The sequence below is a fragment of the Uloborus diversus genome, chromosome 1, assembly GCF_026930045.1.
Source record: "Uloborus diversus isolate 005 chromosome 1, Udiv.v.3.1, whole genome shotgun sequence".
In the NCBI taxonomy this organism is placed as follows: domain Eukaryota; kingdom Metazoa; phylum Arthropoda; class Arachnida; order Araneae; family Uloboridae; genus Uloborus; species Uloborus diversus.
Genome location: NC_072731.1, coordinates 129,275,549 through 129,294,677, shown reverse-complemented (window position 1 = coordinate 129,294,677; position 19,129 = coordinate 129,275,549). Strand labels below are relative to the sequence as shown.

The 19,129-nt window shown below is 33.9% G+C and overlaps 1 protein-coding gene across 1 annotated transcript in view; it reads right to left on the bottom strand.

Annotated features, from left to right (window-relative positions):
* Positions 1–19,129, bottom strand: part of LOC129221252 (DNA-directed RNA polymerase III subunit RPC3-like) — an 85,752-nt gene that overhangs the window by 7,083 nt on the left and 59,540 nt on the right. Inside the window, exons 7-9 of the mRNA XM_054855711.1 lie at positions 6,758–6,939; positions 5,500–5,620; positions 3,406–3,474 (exon numbers count right to left, since the gene is read on the bottom strand). Coding sequence (XP_054711686.1) covers positions 3,406–3,474; positions 5,500–5,620; positions 6,758–6,939 — 372 coding nt within the window. The remainder of the gene's footprint in view (positions 1–3,405; positions 3,475–5,499; positions 5,621–6,757; positions 6,940–19,129) is intronic.

Sequence of the window (19,129 nt, the reverse complement as noted above, 5' to 3'; positions counted from 1 at the left end):
AAAATATATTAATAAAATAAAAATAATAGTAAAGCGCTTAAAACAAAAGTGAGGTTCTAGTTAAATTCAAAACTGAGTTTTGTATACCCAAGCACTGACACACACTCTAAATTACTATAATTTTTTATTAGCATTGAAGCAGTGAATCTTATAGCACTGAAACAGATATTCACGCTCAAAAAAAAAGTTTCGACTTTAAAATTTGCCGCCCCTAAAATCTGCCGCCTTAGGTGTCAGCCTAGGTCGCCTACCCCTGGAGCCGGGCTTGCATGTGATTTAAAAAAATAAATAAGTATCATCCTTCCTCCTCTCATATAAAAAAAATAAATTAAAATATGCATTACATAATTATAACAAAGTATCAACTTCCTACCAAAAGGAAAATGAATTTTAATTAAAGTCTGCATTACAGTTTGAAAATGAAGAGAAAAAAAAACAAAAACATGCAGGTGATTTGGGGGGGGGGGAATAAATAAAGGTCACCCTCCATAAAAAAACTTAATAAATATATGCAATACACAACATTATATAACAAAGTATCCACCTCCCTCAAAAGTATCATTTAATTAAAATACACATTTTAGTTAGAACAAATCAAAAATTTAACCCCCAGAAGAAAATAGGATTTTATTAAAATACTCATTATGCATTTTAAGCAAAAAAAGAAATCCATCCCTGCCCTCTCTATCACGTGAAAAAAAAAAATTTAAATCAAGTACTCATTACAACTGGAGGGAGCAAAACACAAGTTCCCTTCCCATACGAAGAAAAAAGAATTTAATTAGATTATACATTTAGGAGAAAATCTATAGCTCTTCCAAAGAGAAAAGATTTTCATTCATATAATCACCTCTATCTGAATAACAATCAGTCAACCCAAAATACTACACAATTTATCAAGTATTCCATCTGTTGCTGCAACCTGCGATACAGCAAATAAGCCATTTTTTAAGGGCTTAAATTAATTTTTCAACAGAGGTGAAAAAAAGCTCGAAAATAAGTAAGTACACGTCTTAGACACAAACATGTGTGTTGCAAAACCAATGCAAAACCACTGTTCTTTGATCAACACAAGATTGTTTCAAAATCACTCTATGTAGGGAGAAGATCTGGTTAGAACCGGTTTTATCCATGCTGTATCTCTCGATTTCCGATGTTGCAGACTACCATGGTCATCAATGATAGTTCGATTTGGCGCTCGCCAAGGTTTTTTTTTTTGTAAAATAATGCCATAATTATTTAATTTTTCGCAGAAAATCAGGCCTTTCCCTTAATTTGTAGTTGAGTTACATTTTTTACTGCAAAACAGCTATCCTTGGGAACTGTTCTGCAGAATGGTTTTATTGCTGACTTTTTTTTTCCTTTCCCTTTTTCCCCCCTAGTGCAAAAACGTTCTGCACAAACTCTCATTCTGTGACAATGTCGCCGGGTTAGTAGCTTTCTGCCACAGGGGTGTATATATATATATATATATACTTGAGGACCCGACAGACGTTGTTCTGTTCAAACTTTGCAAATTGAAAAGTTAAAAAATTTCAATAAACTTCCCAAGTGTTTGAACCGTTTTGTTGAAAAAAATAAGTAAAAAGAAAATGTTTTAAGCTGCTTGGTGTCAGAATGCGTACATTTATTACAACTTGATTTATCTAATGCCTACTAAGCAGTTGTTTTATTAACTCTTTTTTCTCTCGTACATGATAGTTTGTTCCTTCAGCCATACTCAAAGGATAAAAAGCGTCCTCAGATATTAAGTGTAAAAAACTAACCACCCATCTAGAACAAACGGGAAATCCCGCTGCAACATCCCCCATATGAAAAAGAATAAAACAATCGAAAGGATATCCTTCAGAAAAATGAAAAAGGTAAAAACAGTTCTCTGAATAAGAGAAAATCACGCATCCCTCCCCCCCCCCTCCGGATGTAAAATAAACATTCTTCAACTAAAATGACTAAAAACTCTTTAAAAACGAAAAACAATTCTTTGCACTTTGAAATATTTCACCAAATAAACAAAAAATACAATGAATTACATTAACAGTATCTTTAAAATGTAAACACATGATCGCGTAACTCTATTGTTTACAGCCAAAGTCGCCAAGCCACCACGTTACTGTAATCTTTTGAACCAAAACTTTTTAACCTTCATATATTGCCTAATTTGTTCTTTCCACCAAAGATAAAGATCTTCCACTGCACTAATCTTTTGTGTACAGAACTACCCTGTTGTAATTTATCTGGACGAAAATAAAATTTGTTTCGTCTTTAAATTCCATCATCTTTTCCTTTAATAATGTACTGATTAGTTGAAAATCCTTGAAGTATTCTGGACATTGGTACCAAAACTCAGATGGATTTCAGCCGAGAAACAAATGTTGCTTTGGTTAGGAAAATCTAAAGCACCGATCCAGTCACATGGTTCAACTATGACGACAGAATACACGTTTTGCGTGAAACTTGCAGTACTTTACATTAAAATACGAAACCTAAAATCGAAGAGCTTTCAAGAAATGAAGGCTTCATCTCTCTCTACGTTTTCTCTATTATATCAATTGACATATCACAGTAGGATATTTCATTGTAAAAAGCAGAGTTGACTTTCTTATTGTCCTTTGGTAACGGGTTAAATATTTATTTCTGTTCTCGCTCAACAATAGGTTAAAATAAATATAAATCATTTGGGAGATATAACCATCAATGTTTAAATTAATTAATTAACAAAAACGTTTCCGATTCGATCCATCGCACTTCGAAACCATGCTTGCCACAATTTAATTAACATACAAAAAATTTGATCAAAATCGGTCCAGCCGTTTAAAAACCTTATGGTGACAAACGTCCGCACAGAAGATTCATATATATATATATATATATATATATATATATATATATATATATATATATATTATATATATATATATATATATATATATATATAATAGTGATTTAAATTTAAGGCGCTAATTACAAATGAGAATTTTAAGTTGAAAATACTGACATTCATGTAGTAAATCAATTTCAATATGATGCCACTACATGCTCTACTGAAATTTGCAGATTTCAATGGCGCAATCAAATAACAAATTATAACTACTTTGCAAGAAAATCATCAACTTTATGAGTATCAAAACAATTTATTTAACTCCCAAACAAAAATAAGTTTAAAACAACTGTTTTCAGATGACCTATATATCTAATGTGCACCAAATATTGCTCCAAACACCTCCGGTTATTGGGGCACTGGGGGATGTATGGCTTATGAGGGAACTTCCCAACTGATTGATTCAAATTCAACAATAACAGGCCAGTAAAAGGTGATCACTAAAAATTTTCACATTTTTTTCCTCTTCCTTTCATTTAACAATAAATGACCTATTAATTCATGATTAATAAAAATAAAACAATTACCTGAATCAGGTCAATACGTAACAAATAGAAAGTATGTCCATGGGAAAAATCTGAACCCTTAGGTACATCCTGAAATAAAAAAAAAAAAGAAATCTGCATAAAAAACTAAAGAATGGAAAGGTGACTCCATCTTTTAAAATGCCTTATCAGAGTAATAGTATCACATTTAAAATGCATACATTTAAATGAGAAAATCATATGCTTGTTTTGAAAATAACTTAAATTTCATATAGTAGGCACTCACTATATTGCACTTGTCAGGAGACAACAAAAAATGCAGTACAACCAGGGTCATTAAAATTAACAATTCAAATAACTAATATGTGTGCATCTAGAACTGCAGGTTATATTCGGACAAATCTCTGAATAAAAACAACAAAAGAAAATTATATGCTTTGAAAAAACAATAATAAAAAGATAATTAAAAATATTTTAATAGGTTTTTTCTTGGTAAAATAAGAATTCTAACAAATATAACATAAAATATATATAATTCAGAAGAATTGAATTCCTCCCTATTTTAGTAATGGAATATGTTTATATTTTTCGAGTGTAGAATGTTTGTCAAAGTTGCAAACATTTGTTTGATTATTTTTCTATTAATAAACGTTACTGCGATTTGTTAATTCAGCTTATATTTTCTTCAAAAGTTAACTTAATGTTTATTTAATTTAATCAGCAAAATAATATATATATATATATATATATATATATATATATATATATATATATATATATATATATATATATATATATATTGAATTTAAATGAAATGATACATTTTTCAAAGATCTTCCAAACAGTATTTAATTAAAACTGATTTATTAAAGCAATTTATATGATCTCTCTGCATCATCCACTGAAAGTCATTAGTAGGATGAATTTAAATGTTGAGCTTTAAAATCAACCTCATAACATTGCATACTACAGACAAAATGTTATTCTTATCAGATTAGCTTTTCGTGCTCATGCTTCTCTATTTCAGCGTCAAACCAGATTCTTAAAATAAAAAAACAATGAGTAGATGAAGAAAATCTGAGCATAATGTTAAGTTTGTTAGCAAATAAAATCATGAGATCTCAGAGACTATGGTGGAAATGGAAACATCCCATATCTGAGAGATTGATGTAGGTAAATAATTGCACTACACACAATGAACTTAGAAGCTTCAGGAGTTCTTTACCAACAATACTTAATCTGTGGCACATAAGTCACTTGCAACCTGCTGAATCGTTCAAATGTAACCAGAGATCATTTAAAAAGAAAAGTCATACAAAATAAATAAATAAATAAATAAATATTCGCTGAAAACACACACACAAAAGTGTAATTTACATCAAAATTCAATCTTCAAAACAAATAGGAAGACTGAACTACTTTACTTTAGAGCACAATATTTATAGGACAAATGGAAACATATAAATTTCACATTAAAAAAAGCTGAGAATGTGAAATCCATACCCAAATGTTTTTAGTATCTTTCCACATCACATGTAAAACTGGTTGAAATCAGTTATTTTGAGGAAAATAAAATATCACTAAACTTAGAAAAACAATTTTTTTCACAGTGTCATCTCTTCAAACAATGATGATGTCTAGACAATTGTTTAGAAACATGTAGGACGCTCAGAATCTTTTCCATATGGCAACTTAATCTTCACTTACTAACAGTTTAGTTTCAAAAATTGCCACAAGCATGCTAATAGAGCTTGTTTTTACTTATTCCATGTTTTCTTTTACCCCAACTGACTGCATTCTTCGTTACACTGACTATCTTAGATATTTTGATTTGCGTAGCTAATCAAATCGTTGGCACCATGCTCCAGGGTTCCCCAAATGTACCAATATTTGTGATTTAACCGGTTGGATGGGGCCCTGAAGACAGCTGTTTTTTTTATCCAAACTAGCAGCCGAGAAATCCCTGGCCCAGCTACTCTAGAGGTATTGATTTCACTTGGAGGATTTTGTGACAACAATATATTTAATGTGCTCCAGTGCCCATTAACAAACATGGATGATTTCTGAAGGCAAAACAAGTCTGATGCCTTACCGATCAGGCCACCATGGTTACATAGCTAATCACAGAGCACTTACGTGGGAGAGGATAAAATTCTCCTCAAACATTCGGTAGATGTATTCCTTTGAGTCCTTGGGGTGCAACATGGCAAGCTCTTCAATCTGTTTTGGCTCCAAGGCTTTCTTGGCCAATAGGATCCTGGAGAAAGAAATAAAATTGAGAGACATTGAATCAGTTAAAAATTACAGTTGCCATGATTTTGATTAGTTACCTGAAAGAAACCAGTTGAAATTCTTAAAAAATGATTTTTTATTCTATGCGTAAAAGATTTCTGTTTACTTAACATTTATTAAATATTAGAGAATAAAGTTAAAAAGGATTTTCGTTTGCACAGAAAAGTTTTGAAAATCTGGGTCTCAAAAGCTCAAGGTTCTGTTACATTCAAAGGGTCAAAAAATTTGACCCCCTCCCCTGCAAGAATGCAGTTTTTTCTTTCTTTCTGGAATATGACTGCTGTTTTGGGTTAAGCACCCTCCACTATTTATATGCTTATAAAGTACTCAAAGGTATATTGACATGTGACTAGGTGTTGGTTTGAAAGGGATTTGTAACCAATGTTTTCTTTTTCAAGTTCCTATGCATTTCTCAAGAAGTATGAGGTTAGGGGTTACCCTATTAACACAAAATTGCTCCTTGCCCCCTTTTTCTTCAGAAGCTTTATCTTTTTAGATAGGTAGCACTAGTAAAAATCACTTGTGCTGAAGCGGAAGTTGTTTTTAGCTGCTTCATGAGTTCAAAATGATCACAAAAATAACAGAAAATTTTCATCTGTGAAAAAAATAAGCTAGAGGCTATGAAAAGATTTTTCATTGCAAGTGTTAGTTGTTTGACTGGTAGCAAAAACGTAATGGTGTGCTCAAAATATATATTTTCAAAAAAAAAAAAAAAATCTCAGCAGATGCTTTGGCAGCGTAGTCATTTCAAAAAAGAGGAAGACATTATACTGACTGAAAAAAAACCCACACATAATGGATTACATGACTATGGCAAAACTGGTTTAAAATTCAAAAAGTTGTCCTCAAAATCCTTTGCTGCAAAAGAGGAAAAATTGTTTAAGGAAAAAAGAAAGAAAGGGGCAATTAACCACTTTAGCATGTGCAAATACACCAGTAACTTATAAAATCAAACTTACAGAGATTGAAAAATCTGTGAAGTATATATTTGTACATACACTTAGATATTAGTAATGTTAATGTCTTTATGGATATGTAACAATCACTATAACCTTTACAATATAATTTAGAGACTGAAATTAATAGTATGTGGGGTGCTCACCTGAAAATTCTGGCACACTTTGACCCAAATCTGTCCTGAATGACAGATGATACCATTGCCTCCACCAGCCTCTGCAACACTTTTAGAATGTTGACAACAAACATGCCCCCACCACGGTCATCCGCTTTGGAAACAAAGCTTGCATCGCCCTCCGACAGAACGGCTAAATATGCGTCCAGTTCCTGTTAGAAGAACCAAAGAGCCATTGAGAAAAGTCTCTTGAAAGTTGATGCTCAAACAAAGATAGCAACCAAGTTTGATATTTTTGGAAAGATAAATGATCCAATCAATCAAAAGTGGTCTTATATACAATTAGATTGGTAAAAGTACTCATCAAAAATTTAAATGTACGACTCTACTCCAGAAAATCTTGAGGCCATACAGAAATTATTGAAAATAAAATCCTACTGAAAAATATGAATATAATTTTTTATTCAAAGCTATACACATTAGGGTGGATCGAAAAAAACGAAATTTTGAATTTTAATTTGGAATACCTGCCAAAAGCTGTGCATGTGTAAGTACAACACACATGTAAAATATTATCAAGTTTGAACAACTCTTTGAGGGTCCTACCAAGGCTTGAATTTCTCCAAAAATAGAAAAAAAGGTCAATTTTCCAAAATTTTTAAGAAAATACTAGTGTTTAAAATTTTGTTTTAATACGGTTAAAATGCTTCCTTTGAACACTCTTTTCATGTATCTTCACAATTATTTACAGTCTTTGCACCATTATGTTCGCACATAAGCCGTTAAGTTACGCGAAATTAACCAAAAACTGGCTTTTTTAAGCTTTTTTGCACATTGCAATATTTCTTCTTTTAAAGTCCAGTTTTCTTTTTTACAACGCCTGTACAGAATGCAGTTTTAAACGGAAGTGAAGTTAAACTTTATTACATTAACAGCCCAGCATCCACTAAAAACAGGTAGCTGCATTTCGAGTTCCATTCTACCTTTTCCATCTGCCGAGTCACATGTATTAAGTATAAATTTATTGCTCATTTTACATTAGAAGTAAATTATCAAAATGATTTAGTTGTATTAACTAATAAAACATAGAGAGAAGTGCATTGGTTACAAAGAATATATTTACTCACACACAGTCGCTCTGACATATAAGCATCAATATTTCACAAATTGAGGGACTTGAAAAATATCAGTTAGTTAAAGCCACAGAAAATAGTCAGATCGTCACATCTATTCATGAAACCTCTTTGAAATCATTTTTTGATTCAAACGATGACATGATACTTCGAGATTTGATTTTTGCTCTTATAAAGTCACCTCTTGCCGTTTGACTAATCACCAACAAAGAAGCTTCTGTCACCATATTAGCACAGCGTTCCACCACGTGAGTGTGACAGGTGAACAAAACGAACGCAAAATTGGCGTTGGTGTTTTCAATCTACTGTTGAAGACTTTCTTTAGATATGCCAGCTAAAATAGGAGAAGGGTGGCAGTTATTGCACATTCTTGCTGGTTGATAACATCAGAGTAATTTGATGCATTAAAGTTAATCCTTGAATTATAGAATTCTCTTATTTCTACATGAACAGAAGCCACTTGTCTGACCTTCAAAATCTACGCAAAGCCAGTTCTCTGCTGCACTTCGTTCATCAGTGATCACTGTAAAGAGAATATTTTTCGGGTGGCAAAAATGCATTTTGTTGAATGACAGGATCAATATTTTTTCCAGGTTTTCACTTACGTAACGAGATGCTGTAATAACACTGATGAGGAACAGCAAAGTTTTGTTTCAATTCCAGAAGAAGAAAAATTTGCAATGGCTATACTCCCGCCAACAGAGCCATCAACATTTTTTGGTGTTGATGTCACTTCAAAAGTGGAACAAATGAGGCTTTCTCTGCCAACGCTATCAAGAGTGAGCTACTAGTACGGCATTTCTGACAGATGTGCCATGTGCTGCAGCAATTGCTTCAGCAACATTACAGGATTTTGGTACTGTGTCAAATAATTATCGCTCTAAAGTCGTTGATATGAATAAAATTCGAAGACAGCGGCAGAAGTGTCACAGGTGTCACAGACGAAGTACGTGCTTCTCTTCAAAACCTGCAAACTAGAAGTGAAAGGGTTTGAAAAGTACATTTTTCGATAGCCGAAAAGACAAAACTATGACAAAAAGAAATGGTTAGAGACAGATACCGTAGAAGAACCATAAGCGAGGAATCCATAGTTGAAAAATCCAATTCTCTTTATTTGGGTCATGTGACTCCAACTTCTGGAACGGGAAAACATGTCGCGACAGCAATGTGATTTTTGAACTGAAAATTTGTTTAAGCCTTAAGGATTTTTTAGTTTTTGGCTGTGATGGCACGGCCACGAATCCCAGAAAAAAGAACGGTGCAATTGCGGCTATAGAGAATAAAATTGGATATCCTGTCCCATGGTTAATATGTGAACTGCATATGAGCAGCCTTTGCGTCACCTGTTCACATTACTTGACGGTGAAACTGCTGGTCCATGTGAATTTTCTCAGGACCAATAGGTAAATTGCTAGACAGGTGCGACAATTTACCACTGGTCCAGTGTGAAGCAATTACGCTCCTTGTTGTAGGTGCTGGGCTGTTAATATAATAAAGTATAATTTCATTTCCATTTAAAACTGCATTCTGCACAGTCATTGCAAAAAAAACGGACTTTAAAAGAAAAAATATTGCAATGTGCAAAAAGGCTTGAAAAAAGTTGGTTTTTGGAAATTTTACGAACTTGTGTGCGAACCTAATACTGCAAAGAATGTAAATAATTTTGAAGATACATGAAAAGCGTGTTGGGAGGAAACATTTTAATGGTATTAGAACAAAACTTTTGAACCTTATTATTTTCATAAAAATTTTGGAAAATTGACCTTTTTTCCCATTTTTGTAGAAATTCAAGCCTTGGTAGGACCCTCAAGGAGTTGTTCAAACTTGATAATATTTTACATGTGTATTGTTCTTACACATGCACAGCTTTTGGTGGGTATTCCAAATTAAGATTCGAAATTTTATTTTTTTCGATCCACCCTAATACACATATGTTTGTAATTAAGTCTCTAACTTTTGAAAGCATAATTCTAAAACTCTAAATACCAAAAAACAAAAGCTGAACTTTTCAGACTCTGTGGTGGCATTGAAAAAAAATCAGGACAAAATATTCCAAAAACATTAGGACACTCTTAATGTTTTTAAATGAGCCTATATACCTTCTATAACGAAAAAAATCGACGCACCAAGAAGGAGTGATCCTATTAAGGCGAAAATTGGTGGACAGGAAGACAATGCACAGAATAGTAAGTGATTAAATTCTCAGAACAATTGAATAATTCATGTTAGAGTTACAGTAACAAGTTGGATAAGGTATTGACCCGCCTCTAGCTTGGATACAAGCTGAAGCACAGTGTAGCAAATAACAATAAAGCTCCCAGAGGGTGTCCTGCGGCATTTCCGGCCAAATTTGCTCCAATTGTCGGAAGAGGTTATCAACATTCCCTGCCAGACGCAATCGCCATCTGATCATATCCCAAACATGCTAGTTGGGAGAGAGATCTGGCGATCTGGCAGGCCACAGAATAGTTTGACAAGCTTGCAGACAGTTCATAGCAACACGTGCCGTATGTTATCTGGAAATGTCCTGCTGAAAACCAGCCGAGGGTACTGCAAAATAAACGACAGCAAAACAGGTCTTAGAATGTCGTCGACGTAACACTGTGCAGTAAGTGTTCCTCTAATTACAACCAAAAAGGTCCAGTTATCAAAGGAAATGGCACCCCAGACCATAATGCCTTGTTGAGGGCCAGTGTGGAGTGCAAAAGTGAAACCAGGATCCCCCATCTGCCCTGGGTGTCTCCAAACACGTCTTCCATGATCGTCATGACACAGTTGGAAGCGGGATTAGTTGTTAAAGACTATGCATCCCCCGTCGGCATCATTCCAACCTGTTCTAGCCATGCACCACTGTAATCTGGCTCGGCAGTGTGTAGGCGTCAGTGGCAAGTGGCGTAACGGTTGGTGCGAGAGTAGATTTCGCTGTCCCAACTGTCTGTAAATGGTCATGATGGACACTGGTGTTTGGGTTGAATATCTGATGGTTCATAGAGATGAAGAAAGCGTTGTGACAGCTGATCGAAGAATCACTCTGTCATAACGATCAGTTGTGACCATGGAGACTAGAAGCTAAGGAGATAAATCTCCGCTTCCGAATTGTGGCAACAAAATTTCACTTTTCTAGTCTAAAATGTGGCAGCAGTGCCCTATAGCGCTGCTGCCACATTTTAGACTAGTTCCATGAGAACGTAGGTGATTTTAGTGTAAATTTGAAAATTTAATTTCCGCCAGGAAAAATTGAAAACGGTGAAAATAAAAATTAAGCTTTGACACATGATAACTATGCATACTGTAGATTAATATATCATGCCTGAGAAAGCCGTTAAAAGCTTATATATTTAGAGAGAAATGTTTTTTTTAATGCATCAACGGACCTGTGTCGTCTGCTACGAATTTGCATATCGTACGGCTACGTCAGAGCACCTTTAAAAGAACCTTTCGCGTGATTTCGTTTTTTGTTGAGACACTAGAAAAAAAACTACTGCTTATTTATTTGCAGGAATTAAAACATAATCGTCTTCTGGGGCTGTTATGAATTTTAAAAGGAAAACCGAGAAAAATAAGCAATGTGCAGCGATTAAAGTGAACAGTTGATTCCTCGCAAAACTAAGCATAACTCGCTGGTATGTTTTACCCCCCTTTCATTTATGAATGACGTCACCGACATTTTAATCTATTAATTTATATTTTAACTCTATTTATTTTCTATTCAGTTTTTTTTCTTTGTTTCATTTTAATGAAAAAAAGGCTGTGATATTAATATCACACATAAAAACCATGACAAAATCTAACAAAGTAAATGCATAATTTATACTTATTGAATAATAAGCATCGAGCTCCCCCTCCCCCCGTTTTTAAGTATAGCTTTCTGCAGTTTTAAAATTATTTGAAAAATAATAATCTGGATACTAAAATAAAATCCATATTCCTAGTTTCCAATCCCCTAGTTTTGATTCAATTTCATTTCACGTCAGTTGCCAATCCTTGTGTGTGTGGGGGGGGGGGGGGAGTTGCATTCTCCTTTAAGTGACTAAGGTTATCCTAATAAGGGGAGTTATGTTTTGAAATACTTTTCCTACACCTCCTAGTTCTCAAAATTGACACCTTTCACCAAGGGCTATCCCAGGGTAACATATGGAAGGGGGTCATGACTTTCATTTATGCAGTCAGGAGGCATTTTGATTGTCCCTCCTTCCCAGAAATTGGAAACAATTTAATTATGCATTTGTGTATGAATTTTGCTGTTATTCTCTATGATAGATCCCCCCTCCCTTGAAGTATTCTTCAAGACTGGCCTAAAGGAGGCCTTTTTTTCTAAATTTCAATCTTCTAATTATGTTTGGTAGAGGGGTTCTGTGTAATACCAAACTTATGCAAAAGAAATATTTTTTTTTAGTGTGTGAAGTTGGTGGAAAAGGTAGGGGTGGTCACAAGGGATGGGGGGCGCTGCTATTGAAGTATTTAGAGTGGGTTTCTGATCTCGTTTTGGGATGGGGGATGATGCTCTGTAACATTTGAGGAGGATGCAGCATCACCATTAGGAGGAATGTGGAACCCGGTCTGTCTGAGTTCTACTTTTCACTCCAGGGTCCCCCGTACCGAACACTATTTGTGGCTTAACCAGTAGGATGACACCCTAAAAACAGCTCTGATTTTTAGATCCAGACCAGAAACCGACCAATCCCTGGTAAAGAACCCCCAGAGCTATTGTTTCGCTAGGAGGACTTGGTGACCACAAGCATATCCCTGTCTTAAAAATGCACACACACACACATGCCACTGCCTAGGAGGAGGGACCTGCTCAAGGCCCCTGAACCATAGGATATTGATGCCATCGTTCAAAAGGAGGGATATGATGGCGGAGTTTTGATCTGTGCTGGATGCTACTTGCGTCTTAAAAAGATAGTGTAAAGTCGAGAATGTCCACTATAAAGAATTCACAGGGCGAACCCAGATCTTCAAATTTTGGGTCTCCTGCAAAAAATTACCAGAGACTCTTACCACCCACTGGATTGGGCCATGGGCCTTTCAGTGCCGCGGGGCCCGCTGCAGGGACAGGAGCTATCTGTAGAAACAAGAAACCCTACGAGTAGGGTACTATTGCAACTCATGATTGCAAAAAACATGATTTGAATTTCAAGATGTCAGAAGGCAAATTATAATGTTATTATTATTCACTTAACTCGTGAACAGTGCCGATCCTAGGGTGTCGGCCACCCGTGTGCAAAGGCCAACTGCAGTGGTTAGAAGTAGCGCGCCACAAGTAGCGATACTACTGTAATTTTTAAGTAGTTTGTAGTGTAGCGCACTACTTTTCAAGAAAAGTAGTGTAGCGAGTAGTTCGCTATAAAAAAAAAAAAAAAAGTTGTAGAGATTTCTAAAAACTACTTTTTAAAAAAGTTTCAAAGAAAAAAAAAGAAAAATTAATTTGAATTTTGACATCTTGAATTCAAATTATGTTTTTCGCAATCACGAGTGTGTGTATGTAGGCATGTGTGTTTGTGTGTGGGGGTATGTGTTTGTGTGTAGGGGTTATGTGTATGTGTGTGTAGAAATGTGTGTTTGTGTCTGTGTGTTGGTATAAGTGTGTGGGAAGTTGTGTGTATGAATGTGTGTGTGGGGGGGGGGTATGTGTATGTGTGTGTAGGCATATGTGTTTGTGTCTGTGCGCAGGCATGAATGTGTGTGTAGTTGTGTGTATGTTTTTGTGTGTGTATGTGTGAGTGGGTGTTTGTATGTATGCATGTGTATGTGTTTGTATGTGTGCATTTGTTTGTGTATGTGTTTGTCTGTGTGTATAGTTGTGTATGTATGCACGTGTGTGTAGGACATGGATGCAACCTGGAGACGGCTTTCGCTATAGGAGCAGCATCGTGAGGAGCCGGTGGACGGTGATGGCGCAGAGGGTTGCGGTGGGAATAATAAAAAGACGCCAAAAACAGTCAAATGAGAACAATAAGCAATCGTGATTGCTCAAAAACTAGATTTCAAACAATCTGACTGCTGCAAGTCTTACGCGTGAGTAGAACTTACATCAACCAGATTCGTAAGACTTTGAAAAATACAAGCTGTCATCAGACATATTTTGACACCATGCGTTCTATTTGACGGCATTAATTTGTTTGCCATTCAATTTTTCACATTTCCCCAATATTCACCTTGAGCATGGCTTAGAAAGAAAAGAATAAGCGATAACTGCCAAGTAGTACCACGTTAGTGTTTTCTGTCAGCAGAGAATATGGTCAAACCACAAATAGTGCATAGCTGCCAACCTCAAGATACAAAAAAATAGGAGCACTTAAGGGAAAAAATAGGAGCACTGAGGGTTAAAATAGGAGCATGAAATCATGGCCTGCCCTAAACCTTCCTTCTGTACCAAGAGTTTCCATAAATTCTAAGCACTTATAAAATGCTTTTCTGATTTTACATGTTAGAATTTCAACAAAACTACAACCAAGTTTAAAACAAAATATTTTTACATTAAAAAAGCAACATTATATAGATACATATTGAAAAATTTAAAAAAAAAAAACATGATTACTGTTTGATTTAATAAAACTGCAATCTTTTTTAAAAATATGCTTTTATACATATCCTACATGCATAAGAACATATTGAAGATTAAAAAGCAATTATTTCTTATACTTGGAAGTAAAGCAACTTCATAGTAAAGGTCAAGACTCCGAAATTTTGAAAGTGGACAGTGGCCACTAGACTCCAAAAACTTAGTGGCCACCAATGTCACCAAGTTTTGAAATACAAACTGAAGTGGGGGAGGCAGTTTTTACAACTTCTGTAAAAAAAATAATAGATGAATAGGATTTAAAGAGAGATATTCAATACTTTTTTTGCACATGGAAAATTTAAGTTAAAATAGGTTTCTGATTTATTTAAAAAAATATTTTTTTTTTTTTTTTTAAATAAATGAATGAGAAGTCAGCAGGAACCTTCAATTTAGATGAAATAGTTTCAGTTTATAGCAAAGCCTACAAGGCAATAAGGATCAAATATATATAAATTTTTCCCTTCAAGAAAATTATTTAAAAAAACATAACTTTTTGCCTTTTGTTATTTTTAATAGTTTGCATTGAGACAAAAAACTAATTCTGTTTTCCGGAACTTAGGCTGTTAATAGTCTTGTCTACTTCATGTTGCAAATGACAGAACATGGCAACAACGCGAAAAAGTCCAGACAAAAGATTTTTGAGCTTGTTGCATTAAAAGTAATTATAAATAATTAATGAGCCTTAAAAATCTAAAATTTAGACGAAATAGCGAGTTTTTATCACATTAGAGTCTAAACCAATGAGGATAAAATAATATTCTGAAGAAAAAATTTTGCAATTTTCAAAAAAAAAATTTAGAATTTTCCGAAAAAAAAAGTCTAGTTTGCATTATTTTCAATGGTTTGCATTGCAATAAACAACTAATTTCAATTTTGAAAACTTGGCCACTTAAGAGTCTTGTGTACTAAAATCTCGCAAATGACCAAATATGGCGACTAAGTCAAAAATTTAGATATATAAAATTTTGAATTTCTTGCATGAAAAGCAATTATAAATAATTAATGACCCTTAAAAAACTAAAATTTAGACGAAATAGCGAGTTTTAGCACATTAGTCTAAACCAATGAGGATAAAATAATATTCTGAAGAAAAAATTTTGCATTTTTCAAGAAAAAAATTTAGAATTTTCCGGAAAAAAAAACAGCCCATTTTGCATTACTTTCAATAGTTTGCATTGCAGAAAACATCTAATTCTGATTTTGAAAACTTGGCCACTTAAGAGTCTTGTGTACTAAAATCTCGCAAATGACCAAATATGGCGACTAAGTCAAAAATTCAGATATAAAATTTTGAATTTATAGCATGAAAATAATTTAAAAGTAAAAAATCCCCATGAAACTACAATTGCGAATTTTTAGCACATTCGTGTCCAAAGCAATAAGGATAAAATGAAATTTTAAATGGTATAACTGTTTTCATATTTCTCAATAAAATTATTTGAAATAACCAAAAAAAAAAAACATTTTGCAGCACATTTTGCTTATTTTCATTAGTTTGAAGTTAAAAGAAACACCCAATTCTGCTTTGTCTTTGAAAACGAAGGCGCTTAAGCATCGTCTGCTAACTTCCATCTTGTGAATGACCAAACATGGCGGCTACGTTTTACACGTAGCTGAAATGCTCGATGAAAAAACGACAATCTCCAATCGATGCTCCCCCTCAGTGTTTATCCTGACACTAAGCTTCCAAAGCATCAAATTGTCTTCTCTTTTGTTGAGTTTGTGCACAATTCCTGCCTTCGAGGATAGGGAAATTTCTTCTTTTTCCTCAAAAATCGAAAAATGTACAAGCAAAGCCAAAAAAACGGAGTTTTTTTGGAAAAAATCGGATTTTCGGAGTACGCAATAAAAATCGGAGAAACTCCGGGAAAAACGGAGCACTTGGCAGCTATGATAGTGGTAAGTACCGGGGACCCTGAAATGTCAGCTGAGAATGTCTCGTGGAGAAACATTTTTGATGTCAATGAGGTTATTGTGCCAATATCCTTCTAATACGGAAGCTAATGTAAATGTTATGGAAGAGGATGATATTGAACTGCCTTTGCCGGCTAACAACAAATATCACAGTGTTATAGACATGCATGACAATGGAAATTTTTCTGTTTCATGCAAACTGTGCCAAGCAAAATGCTTTCGATATTAATGTCATCCTCATATGCAGTCGAACTTCAACTTACGCGAGGGATGCATTTAAAGATTTCTCGCGTGGGTGAAATTTCGTATTGTGGGAAGCGGTTTTTCATGAACATATCAATTATTTTAGACATTTGAAAACATTCTTCAATCTGTTTTAACCAATTTCTTAACTTCCTATTACCGAATTGAAGCGTAGAGAACTGAAATTTTACTGTTTTTTTTTTTTTTAAAGCTGTGTTATTGAATAAAAATACGGTTAGGATACACAAAATCAATGGGAGAGAAAGGCATAAAATGAAACAGTACGGTATGTATAGTATGTAGCAATAATAAAATGCAGCACTAAAATAGTAGTGTATAATAGATACAGTAATTATATTCGACGCATTTTTTAGTTGTTCAAGCATATCGAAAATCTTTAAATTTCTTTAGTTGTAAGAAACTTTCTATTTTTCCATCCATTTAAAAATTCCATTCAACTTCATATTTAGAATGGAAAAGATGCGGAGTGGCGATTTGTCAATTAACAAAGCGATGTTTCGACTAGTATAATGCGGGGTACTTATGCTTTCAGAGATGCTAAAGGGGAAGTAATATTTAGTACCCAATAAAGAAGGTGATGCTTAAGACTTGTGATTCCCTTCCGAAAATTTTCTTGTTGCGGAGTGGGGAATTTGCGTTAGCTCCAAAATTCGTTGCTCGAGAAAAACTTGCTATTTAGCTATTTCGCTTAAGTCTAATCACGTTGTTGTACGAGTCCACTGTAGTTTAAAATTGCACCCTGAAGTAAAGTAAGCATTCTAACTGATGTTTTATACTTCGGATATTCATTAATATTTTATTATAAATACTACTAACATTTGGAATATTTTTAAGGTTGAATTTCTCAACTTTTTAATCCTTTCTTGCAGCGAATATTTGTAAAATTCGTTAAAAATATTTGGAATGACAAATTGGCTCAACAAACGGAAAGAATTTATAATTCTTGGTAATATTCCATGTTTAAATGAGCTAGTTTATTAATATAAATCATTTTTTGAATTTTTTCATTTGCAAAAAAAAAATAGCGAAGTAGCGATTATTTTTTAAAAGTAGTTTGTAGTTGCTACATTTGTAAGAAAGTAGTTGTAGTTATAGTTCGCAAAAAAAATGTAGTTTTTCCGACCACTAGCGAAATGTGTTGCCCGTCTAGAGCATCTTGCAATTTTTGACTAGTTTTTAACATGCTTATCCATCTTCCTTCAAGTTTTTGTGTCGAGCTAAAAGGAAAATACCAGAAGAAGGATTAATTTATGAAAAATACGAAAAGTTAATTCTAGCAAGGTACTCTTTCGGTATAGTCAAACCTCGTTATCACGACACCTTTGGGACTGTCAACAAAGTGTGGTCATAGCCAGAGAGACGTCATAACCGGAATAGTTTAAAAAATTCATAACTAAACATTAGTTAACCTTAAAATTAGATTCAATGAAAAAATTAATACTGTTTATATTTTTCTAATTAGATTTACTCCTGTAAATTTTAATTATTGGTTGAATATAACAAAAATTATTGAAAAAAAATCTTAGTCTAATTATCATTTTTCTTTTTTTTTTCCGAATTCTACAATACTTTCCAATAAAATGTTTGATAAATTTTTGAATAACATTTGTCGCACTTCTTCTTCCAGGAAATAACCAGCAAGAAAGAAATCAATTCAAAGCATACTTATTCAACTTCTAAAAAGTTATATCATTAAGGATTTTTGAGGAATTTTGCTTAATTCATAGAGCTATGTGCGGTCTGCGGCCGCCCCTTGCTCTCGGCCGCCCCCGTGCGACGCATGAGCTGCACATCTGCTAGGATAGGCCCTGCTTGTGAAAGTAAAACATAATTTAAATTCAAAATGTCAAAATTCAAATTGCTGTATTACCTTGCATTAGCAGGCATGCTGGAAAAATAAAGTGTGGTTGTCAAACATGCAAGGAATTTCAGATTTTCTCGCATGCCAGATAATCCATGGAGTTTTAAAATACTTGCCATCTTTCAAGTGAGCGATATTATACAATATTTTGACAGGAACTTCCGACCAAGAACGTTAATTAATTGAAAGTGCTGTTAGTTTCTTATAGTTAATGTAATTATATTTTTCAATGCATTAAAACACTGTCTCAGTTGCCATTTTTTCAGATTATCTCTCTCCCTTTCTCCCTACAGTAAATTTTATTTGGTCATTTGCTTGCATGGAGTAAATATCACCTCATAAGAACTTGTGGTAATGAATTTTTATGGAAAACAAATTTAACTTGAAGAGCACTAGACATAATGATTTCTATTGAAGTGCTGAATACAGGACCAATGCTGTAAGTTCATATTTAATGTAACCATATGATGCCCTAATTTTGGCCCTTTGTGTGGTTAAAAGAGGAATATGATAAAATTATGAAACAATGGATACCAGTATAAACAGCAGGTTTATTATACATGTCTATTTTTATATATATATATTTTACGTGATAACTAATTTTTCTTTTGTTGAGACAAAAAGAAAATATAGAAAGAACATATTAAAGATTTGCATATGAAATT